The 11,045-nt window shown below is 34.6% G+C and overlaps 1 protein-coding gene across 3 annotated transcripts in view; it reads left to right on the top strand.

The window, feature by feature from the left end:
- Positions 1–11,045, top strand: part of GRIA4 (glutamate ionotropic receptor AMPA type subunit 4) — a 487,613-nt gene that overhangs the window by 426,689 nt on the left and 49,879 nt on the right. For all 3 annotated transcript variants that reach the window (XM_007455885.1, XM_007455887.1, XM_007455886.1), the window contains 2 exons: positions 2,505–2,875; positions 8,860–9,058. In XM_007455885.1, coding sequence (XP_007455947.1) covers positions 2,505–2,875; positions 8,860–9,058 — 570 coding nt within the window. The remainder of the gene's footprint in view (positions 1–2,504; positions 2,876–8,859; positions 9,059–11,045) is intronic.

Below are 11,045 nucleotides of genomic sequence, written 5' to 3'. Positions count from 1 at the left end.
TTCCTGCTGGGAAAGCAGGACAATTTTGTAATACATTATCATGCAAAATGCTAGATAAATTATAGAGGGAGCATAGGTACTAGAATAAAATATATGATTGAGATTAATCATGATATGAGAAGGATTTTTCTAAGCATGAAACCAATGGCTGAAAACACAAAAAGATAATTTTATATGGCGACAACAAAATTTTAAAACGTATATAATGCAATAAAGTATCATGAACTAAGTAATATAAACCAAAATTGATGACTGGGGGAATATTAAAAACATATATGAAAAATAATATTATTAATATTTATTTTAAAACACATAAATTAGTAAGCAAAAAAATGAATACGCCATATGGAAAAGGGGCAGATTATGACAAGTAATACATAAAAGGAATAAAAGTGGCTATTTGTTTTACAAAAAAAAATTCAAATCAATACAATGAGATTAGCAAATTGGTGAAGATAGATGAGAATAAAGATACACAGGGGGTATCCAAAGTTCAAAGCTGAAGGTGCTTTCCCACAGTGCTATTTGCATGATCTTTCTGGAGAAAAGTTGGGCAAAACATGTAATGAACATTAAAATGATTGTTACCATTTAGACCAGCAATCCCTTTCTAGAAATGTATTTTAAATAATAAAGATATGTGTGAAGATTTGTCTTCAAAGATGTTCACATCACCATTATTATAAATTGTGTAAAACTGGAAACAATATAAATACCCCCAAAATAATAAATTGAGTAAATTTTGATGCTTTAACATGATAAAATATTTGCAATCATTAAAACTTATTTTTACTATATATGTTGAAATAATGTTGAAATAACTCATTCTCTTGAGAAAAGGAATTATAAAATATAGTGTTCTATATTGTCCCATTTTAAAATAAGAAATTAATATTCATAAAACAATGTCTAGTAGGGCATATATAAAGAAAATAATAAGAGTAGGTGAAGGAAATGAAGATAAATTTTCCTAAATTTCTGGTTCTGTTTTTATATACTAATTTTTTCTATATCTACTTCATATATCACTGTATAATGAAAATTATACAAATAATAATAACTATGGGAAATAACCTCTCAGCAATGATTCTCTGGCTTTTGTATTATATGTGGGCATTTGTGATGTGAACTAAGTTTATTCCCACTTGAAAGTGTATGCAGTTAATTCTCAGTCACCCAGTGAAAAACGTGACAGCCAGAGTACATTCCCCATGCTAACCCTCCAGTTGCCTTTGTATCAAGCTGCTGGCCATTGTATCAATCCAGGGGCCTGAGGAGATATAGAGTGAATGTAAGAGTGGCAGCCACTATGTAAGAACATATATGTCTGTGTTTCAGATTCCATTTCAATGCCAAATATTTTCCTTTTAAAATAAATAATCAAAAAAAACTTTTTTCATTTGTAGATCATGTAACAATTTACAGTTTTTTCACCACACTTTATTTCATTTGATTTTAGAGATGGCATGATTTAATAGAAGAAGTACAATCTCAAATTGCAGAGCTGCTATGATGTGTAAAACTCATTTGTCTCAGTTTCATCATCTATAAAACAATGATAAACATAAGATTGTTTATCTCTTTAAGAAGGTTAAGTGAAAAGCCATTCCAAATATTTAAATCAGCATAGACACATAATCCCTCATTAAATGCTTACTATTGTTTTATTAAGATTTGTTGAACAGATAATTGCAATAACACAATGAGGTAAACAGGAAAGAAAATGTCTTCATTTTAGAGATATGGAAAAAGGCTCAGAAAAATTACTCAGAATCACAAAATGAAAATGGAAGCTGGTGTCTTATTAATAATAATATATGAGAATTGAATCCACTGTTTTCCAAAATCGTTTTTAGAAATTGAAAGTAGAAATCAAAGTATGTGAATAGGAAGAAATAAATGTCAGTTTCCAGATTTATGTGTGTGTGCTGAGTCAAAAAATATTGTCAAACAATAGGTTTCTTTTATCTCACAAACACAGACTTTATGATAGGTTTTCTCATAACTGGAAAGGAATAAAAAAGAAAAGAATGTTTGAAATTCACAATTCATAATATTAAGGAATGGCCAAGTAATGAATCAGTGGTAACATTCCAAATGAAACAGAAAACACTGCAAAATAGCAGCAATTCTGGCTAAGAAATTCAGAAATTCAGCCATATGGAAAAACTATCGAGTATCCTCCTCTGCGCCATCTCAGACCCTTAAAGAATAAGGCAGTTATTTGAATTCAAGTTATTTTTGCTTATGTCTACTCTTTTTCTCTTCCTCTCATCTAATTACTAGCACCAATAAAAGTATTCTGTGCAATTAAAGTGATATAATATTTTATGAAAACAAATCTGTTCATCTTTGTATTTATCACTGGCCTTATTTATTGTTGGTATTCCCCAAAAAATGTAGAATAAATACATAACTGGTTAACTTTGAATAGATCAATCCAGTACTACTTGCTTCATGAAATCTATTAACCTACATGTTTTCATGTGTCTTTTCTTTTATAGAAAGCAGAGATTGCTATTGCCCCTCTGACAATCACTTTGGTCCGAGAGGAGGTCATTGACTTCTCTAAGCCCTTCATGAGTTTGGGCATATCTATTATGATAAAAAAGCCTCAGAAATCTAAACCAGGAGTGTTTTCCTTCTTGGATCCTCTGGCCTATGAGATTTGGATGTGCATAGTCTTTGCCTACATTGGTGTCAGCGTGGTCTTGTTCCTAGTTAGTAGGTTTAGTCCATATGAGTGGCACACAGAAGAGCCAGAAGATGGAAAGGAAGGACCCAGTGACCAGCCTCCCAATGAGTTTGGCATCTTTAACAGCCTCTGGTTTTCCTTGGGTGCTTTTATGCAGCAAGGATGTGACATTTCACCCAGGTTAGTTTCAAAACCCTTAAGTTCTTCACCAATTCCACAGTAATTCTAAATATTGTGCATAACATCTCTCTATATGTTCTTTTCCTGGAGGCAGAGCATTGCTTGAAACAAAGAAAAACCTTGCAATCCCAAATTAATCTAAATATACTCATAACCAATTTTTCCAAATTAGCACAAAGCATGGATACATCATAAAGATTAATTTCCCAATGGAAAAGTAACATATGGAACCCATCAGAAAGATCAAAAATAACTTAGTATTAATATTTCTTTCAGTAATTACAGATGGAAACTAAATCTAAATTCTTAAGAATAGGAATTTATTTTCATGTTGTCTCCTTTTCAAAATCAAATGTTTTTGTTGTTTTGTTCACTTTTGAAAATTAATTTACTCGATTTACATCCCATGTAGCTTAATGGAGATTTCTACCATGGAGTTACCTAAAACCTGAGTTAATATAGTAGGTTCCAGATATACATTGTTCTATCTAATAATCATAAACAAGCTAAGCAGTAGGCAAAGAGTCAGCAATGTAAATATTATATTTGTTTTCCTTATCGGTGGAGTAACAGCTCATATCCATAAGGATGTGTTTCAGTTATGTGTCAAAAAAGCAGCCAACCTCCTGTTGCAAGAAAAAAACAAATTTCTCTCAGAAAAATAACTGAAGGCAGGAGAAGCTAAAAATTGAATTTAAAGTGACTTATATTAGCATCACAAATATACGCATTTTTAAAGAAATGCTTTCTCAAAAAGAGACATTTTAGTTACAATGCAGTTTGTATTCCTTAAGAACCAGGAACACTATAAACGTGCTTAAATTCCAATAACATAGAAATTTGAATCAATAATCCTCAATTAATGAAATGAAAAGAAATTAAAGCAAATCAAGTAATAGTTTTATGGGTTTTAAAAAATTTATTTATTTGTTTTTTATACAGCAGGTTCTTATTAGTTATCTATTTTATACATATTAGTGTACATATGTACACTAATCCAATCTCCCAATTCATCCTACCACCACCACCACCACACTACACACACTTTCCCCCCTTGGTGTCCATATGTTTGTTTTCTACATCTGTGTCTCTATTTCTGCCTTGCAAACTGGTTCATCTGTACCATTTTTCTAGATTCCATATATATGTGTTAGCATATAGTATTTGTTTTTCTCTTTCTGACTTACTTCACTCTGTATGACAAACTCTAGGTCCATCCACCTCATTACAAATAACTCAATTTCGTTCCTTTTTATGGCTGAGTAGTATTCCATTGTATATATGTACTGCATCACCTTTATCCATTCATCTGTCTATGGGGATTTAGGTTGCTTCCATGACCTGGCTATTGTAAATAGTGCTGCAATGAACATTGAGGTGCAGTGTCTTTTTGAATTATGGTTTTCTCTGGGCCTATGCCCAGTAGTGGGATTGCTGAGTCATATGGTAATTCTACTTTGACATTTTTAAGGAATCTCCATACTGTTCTCCATAGTGGCTATATCAATTTACATTCCCACCAACAGTGCAAGAGGGTTCCCTTTTCTCCACACCCTCGCCTTTGTTGTTTGTAGATTTTCTGATGATGCCCATTCTAATCAGTGTGAGGTGATACCTCACTGTAGTTTTGATTTTCATTTCTCTAATAATTAGTGATGTTGAGCAGCTTTTCATGTGCCTCTTGGCCATCTGTATATCTTCTTTGGAGAAATGTCTATTTAGGTCTTCTGCCCATTTTTTGATTGGATTCTTTGTTTTTTTAATACTGAGCTGCTTGAGCTGTTTATATATTGTGGAGATTAATCCTTTGTCCATTGATTCGTTTGCAAATATTTTCTCCCATTCTGAGGGTTGCATTTTCGTCTTGTTTATGGTTTCCTTTGCTGTGCAAAAGCTTTGAAGTTTCATTAGGTCCCATTTGTTTATTTTTGTTTTTATTTCCATTACTCTAGGAGGTGGGTCAAAAAGGATCTTGCTGTGGTTTATCAAAAACCTTTTGATTTCTTCAGTGATCTCTTGGTTATTTAGTAACGTATTGTTTAGCCTTCATGTGTTTGTGTTTTTATGGGGTTTTTTCCTGTAACTTATTTCTACTCTCATAGTGTTGTGGTCAGAAAAGATGCTTGATATGATTTCAATTTTCTTAAATTTACCAGGGATTGATTTGTGACCCAAGATGTGATCTATCCTGGAGAATGTTCTGTATGCACTTGAGAAGAAAGTGTAATCTGCTGTTTTCAGATGGAATGTCCTATAATATCAATTAAATCTATCTAGTCAATTGTGTCATTTAAAACTTGTTTCTTTATTAATTTTCTGTCTGGTTGATCTGTCCATTGGTGTAAGTGAGGTGTTAAAGTCCCCCACTATTATTGTGTCACTGTCAATTTCCTCTTTTATAGCTATTAACATTTGCCTTATGTTTTGAGGTGCTCCTATGGTGGGTGCATATATGTTTATAACTATTTTATCTTCTTCTTGGATTGATCCCTTGATCATTATGTAGTGTCCATCCTTGTCTCTTGTAACATTCTTTATTTTAAAGTTTATTTTATCTGATATGAGTATTGCTACTCCAGCTTTCTTTTGATTTCTGTTTGCATGGAATATCTTTTTCCATCCCCTCACTTTCAGTCTGTATGTGTCCCTAGGTCTGAAATGGGTCTCTTGTAGACAGCATGTATATGGGTCTTGTTTTTGTATCCATTCAGCAAGACTGTGTCTTTTGGTTGGAGCATTTAATCCATTCACGTTTAGGTAATTATCAATATGTATGTTCCTATGACCATTTTCTTAATTGTTTTGGGTTTGTTTCTATAGGTCCTTTTCTTGTGTTTCCCACTTAGAGAAGTTCCTTTAGCATCTGTTGTAGAGCTAGTTTGTTGGTGCCGAATTCTCTTAATTTTTGCTTGTCTGTAAAGCTTTTTTGTGTGTGTGTGTGTGTGTGTGTGTGTGGTATGTGGGCCTCTCACTGCTGTGGCCTCTCCCATTGTGGGGCACGGGCTCCAGACGCGCAGGCTCAGCGGCCATGACTCATGGGCCCAGCTGCTCTGTGGCATGTGGGATCTTCCCCAGACTGGGGCACGAACCTGTGTCCCCTGCATCGGCAGGTGAACTCTCAACCACTGCGCCACCAGGGAAGCCCACTGTAAAGCTTTTGATTTCTCCATCGAATCTGAATGACATCCTGCTGGGTAGAGTAATCTTGGTTGTAGGTTCTTCCCTTTTATCACTTTAAATATATTGTGTCACTCCCTTCTGGCTTGTAGAGTTTTTGCTGAGAAATCAGCTGTTAACCTTATGGGAGTTCCCTTGCATATTATTTGTCGTTTTTCCCTTGTTGCTTTTAAAATGTTTTGTTTGTCTTTAATTCTTGTCAATCTGGATACTATGTGTCTCGGCATGTTTCTCCTTGGATTTATCCTGCCTGGGACTCTCTGTGCTTCCTGGACTTGGGTGGCTATTTCTTTTGCCATGTTAGGGAAGTTTTCAAATAATCTCTTCAGATATTTTCTTGGGTCTTTTCTCTATCTCTTCTCCTTCTGGGACCCCTACAATGCAAATGTTGGTGTGTTTAATGTTGTCCCAGAGGTCTCTTAGGCTGTTTTCATTTCTTTTCATTCTTTTTTCTTTATTCTGTTCTGTGGCAGTGATTTCCACCATTCTGTCTTCCAAGTCACGTATCCATTCTTCTGCCTCAGTTATTCTGCTATTGATTCAGTCTAGTGTATTTTTCTTTTCAGTTATTATATTGTTCATCTCTGTTTGTCCTTTAATTCTTCTGGGTGTTTGTTCCTTAATTCTTCTAGGTCTTTGTTAAACATTTCTTGCCTCTTCTCAGTCTTTTCCCCCATTCTTTTTCCAAGGTCCTGGATCATCTTCACTATCATTATTCTGAATTCTTTTTCTGGAAGGTTGCCTATCTCCACTTAATTTAGTTGTTTTTCTGGGGTTTTATCTTGTTCCTTCATCTGGTACATAGCCCTCTGCCTTTTCATTTTACCTATCTTTCTGTGAATGTGGTTTTCATTCTACAGGCTGCAGGATTGTAGTTCTTCTTTCTTCTGCTGTCTGTCCTCTATTGGATGAGGCTATCTAAGAGGCTTGTGCAAGCTTTCTGATGGGAGGGACTGGTGGTGGGTAGAGCTGGGTGTTGCTCTGGTGGGCAGAGCTCAGTTAAACTTTAATCCTCTTGTCTGCTGATGGGTGGGTCTGAGTTCCCTCCCTGTTGGTTGTTTGGCCTGAGGTGACCCAGCACTGGAGCCTACAGGCTCTTTGGTGTGGCTAATGGTGGACTCTGGGAGAGCTCAAGGAGTACTTCCCAGAACTTCTGCTGCCAGTATCTTTGTCCCCGCTGTAAGCCACAGCAACCCCACGTCTCTGTAGGAGACCCTCCAACACTAGCAGGTAGGTCTGGTTCAGTCTCTTATGGGGTCACTGCTTTTTCCTCCGGGGTCCTGATGCACACACTACTTTGTGTGTGCCCTCCAAGAGTGGAGTCTCTGTTTCCCCCAGTCCTGTCGAAGTACTGCAATCAAATCTCACTAGCCTTCAAAGTGTGATTCTCTGGTAATTCCTCCTCCCGTTGCCAGATTCCCTGGTTGGGAAGCCTGATGTGGGGCTCAGAACCTTCACTCCAGTGTGTGGACTTCTGTGGAATAATTGTTCTCCCATTTGTGAGTCACCCACCTAGTGGTTATGGGGTTTGATTTTATTATGATTGTGCCCCTCCTACTGTCTCATTGCAGCTTCTCCTTTGTCTTTGGATGTGGGGTAATTTTTTGGTGAGCTCCAGTGTCTCCTGTCAATGATTGTTCAGCAGTTAGTTGTGATTCCAGTGCTCTCACAAGAGGGAGTGAGCGCACATCCTTCTACTCCACAATCTTGAACAAATCCCCAGTTTTATGGTTTTAAAACCAGGATTAAGCAAATGTTAAGTTAAAACAAACAGGTGTCACTTATATAATAATGGTTAAGAAGGGAGCATTTTAAGCTAGAAATGCCATTGAAAATATGAAATCTTTCCTCATATTAAGAAAATGTTTAAAAGTAATTTGTCACAGGAATTTTAAATAGTCTGATGGTCCTATTGAACAAGATCAATTATGATTATGCTCTGAATTTTTTATTCATTTCATTCTCACTTTTCTTCTGCTCACCCACACATCCCTGATAACCAGAGAAATGGTGAAGAGAAAATGTTCTTTTGAGCTCTAGCCTCAGTTTTCAGTGTTGTTACACTGCATATTAACAAGTCACATGCTTTGGTCTCATGTTGGAAGTGGCAGAGAGAACATTTTTATACCAGTATGTATAGAACTTTAAGGCATAGCTCATCCTCCATCCAGATAAGAAATGGAATATCAATCCAACCAACCAACAAACAAAACATTCTCAACTATGGTTACTTTGAGACCAATCCTAGATCTTCATGTGGTCCAGCCCCACCTTGGCATATGTCCCATCCATCTTGGCATAGCTCTGACTGAAGGTAAAAACAAGTTCTCTCAGAAGAGCATCTGCCATCTTGTATCAAATCTAATAGCTCACCAATTGTTAAGATGTATTGCTATTTTATGTGCCACAGAGAGAGAAACAGTGCTGCCAATCAAACTATGGTACTGTGTTTTATCTCATCAAACATAGGTTGCATCTTAATTTCAGAGATGCTAAAGTGCAAAAGGGATCAATGAATTTAAGTAAGCATTCCTCTTCTGGACCTGAAGGAAAGGCTTTTGGTTCTATATTTCTGCCAAGTAAGCAATAAAAAGGAAAAGTATTCTAAATGTGGCATTTATACATTCAATATAGCAAAAAGGATGTCAGGTGATACAAAAATACTAGAACCATTCTGAGTAGACTATTCAGAACATAAAATGATACTTGTAATTATTATTAAACATACATGGTGAATTGATGTTATTTCTTTTCTTTCTCTATGTTGATTATAGAAAGGAAAATGTTATTATCTTATCCATGTTTAGATCCCTCTCAGGTCGAATTGTTGGAGGTGTTTGGTGGTTCTTTACACTCATCATTATATCATCTTATACTGCTAACCTCGCTGCTTTCCTGACTGTCGAGAGAATGGTCTCCCCCATAGAAAGTGCAGAAGACCTGGCCAAACAAACAGAAATTGCCTATGGGACATTGGATTCAGGGTCAACAAAAGAATTCTTCAGAGTAAGTTGAGGGGAAAACTAAAAAGGAAATGTTCATAACTTTCAAATTCAGGCAATTTTGCCAATTATTATATTATGGGCTCTAGCTATTATAAGTTTTGCAAACATAATGGTAACTGCTATGTTTAAACATAGCAGTGCTATATACTTCTACTTGGATTTTATAATCACTTTAATTTGCAAAAGCTAATTGATTTATTCACATTGCAAGAGGGACCCTTACTAAGGAAAAGTAACAACAAAAAGGTAAATAAAGCAACTTTATAACATAATTTATCCCAAAGATTCCAATATTCATAATGCTATGAAGATACTTCATCTGGCAAGATTTGGATTTATCTATGCTTTGGAATTTAGAGCATAAAAATGAAAGCATGGCTTTTTTTTTTTTTCCAAAGAATACATTTACCTTGCTGCATTTGAATCCCAAAACCTTAATTTCATGTTATAATATCTATATGAGATTTATTATTCTATAATCTATTCTGTAACAATGGATTTCAAAGCAACATATTTGCTTTCTCACATGATAATGGGAACAAGAACTACTAAGTTCTAGCACCTTTGTAAAACATTGTATGATATTGCATTTTTGCTGATTTCTCTGCTTTTGCAGATAAAATTGTTCAAACTGATATAATTGCGTTTCACATATGGATATAATTCCTGTGGCTTGCCATCATGATGGCAGGTAATTTGGAGGTTTTGGGGTTTTTAGCTGTTTGTACCACTATAAGGATGAAATTTTTGATCTGTGAATCTCTTTCACTCTGTTTTTACTTAAATCTAGAAAATTCACAATGTGTGATCAGAGATAAGGGTTAATTTTGTGACTCTAGAACCAAAAAACTAAAAAGTGGCCAGGGTGAAATTTTCACAAATATTTCATTAGGTAGTTGTGGCATCTTATATTTAACATCAATTGCTTAGAGACTAAATATTTAGTAATTTAGAAGACAAGATATGTTTCACTATTTCCTAAACTATTGTGTAAAATTAATGATAGCCCTTTAAAGTAAATTCACACTTATATACGGTACTTGGGAGATTACATTTTCATTTTAAATGTGTATATATTTTTTTTTCTCACTCAGCTTGGAAATTAAAAACAACAAAAGATACTACTCCTTAAGCCAGCCTTAACTTTCATGCACTTGAATTTCAATAATATTTCTTTAAAAAAAAAATTCAATTATAGTATTCTTAGATATGACAGATGTTTATGTAACACTAAATCAGGAATAAATCACTCAAAAATTGTGCCAAATCCATCATTGCACATTGTTTTCAAAAAAACAGACAGTGAACATCTTTGTCAACAATTTGGAGCATTACTAATAGATATAAAATTTGTAAATTAATTATAAACTATTTGTAGATTTTTCTAAAACTGTGAATAATTGTCATGACAATATATTTTATTAACAATATTCTATGGATAAACTTAATTAGCCAAATTTTTTAACTTACTGAGTGCATCCCAGTCTCTAAAGCTTAATATAGTAACACACTGCTCTAACACATTTTAGCATAATTTCAGTACTTTTCTGGAAACCTATGTTTCCACCCAAAAGAAACTAGGCAAAATTTAGTGACTTTGACTAAAAACCATTATGTATATGCATCAAAATAGAATACAAATTTGTGCTATCATTTACATTTTACTGAAAAATGGTGACTGATTTTCATGTAAATAAAGCAGATATTTGTAGGTTCATCATTTTGCCTTGAGTGAGAAAGGGGAAAAGAAATATCATATTGATTCCCTGAAAATGTTTCAAAAATAACTCACTGTAGAGCTCTTTGGCATCAAGTACATTGAAAATGTTATTTCTAATCTTTATAGAGTTTTAAAAAACTGCTCAAGTTTGAAAAACTAATGAAGTAGGTAAGAGAATATATTGATTAGAAATGTAGCAATAAGGAAAGCTGCTTCCTAGATACAGAGCCTCCCATATAAGTTGTGCAGTCACCATGCCCTGTTTCCT

Source organism: Lipotes vexillifer, unplaced genomic scaffold, assembly GCF_000442215.2.
Source record: "Lipotes vexillifer unplaced genomic scaffold, Lipotes_vexillifer_v1.1 scaffold1581, whole genome shotgun sequence".
NCBI lineage: Eukaryota > Metazoa > Chordata > Mammalia > Artiodactyla > Lipotidae > Lipotes > Lipotes vexillifer.
The sequence above is the reverse complement of the archived record's forward strand: the minus strand, read 5'-3'. Positions and strand labels throughout refer to the sequence as shown.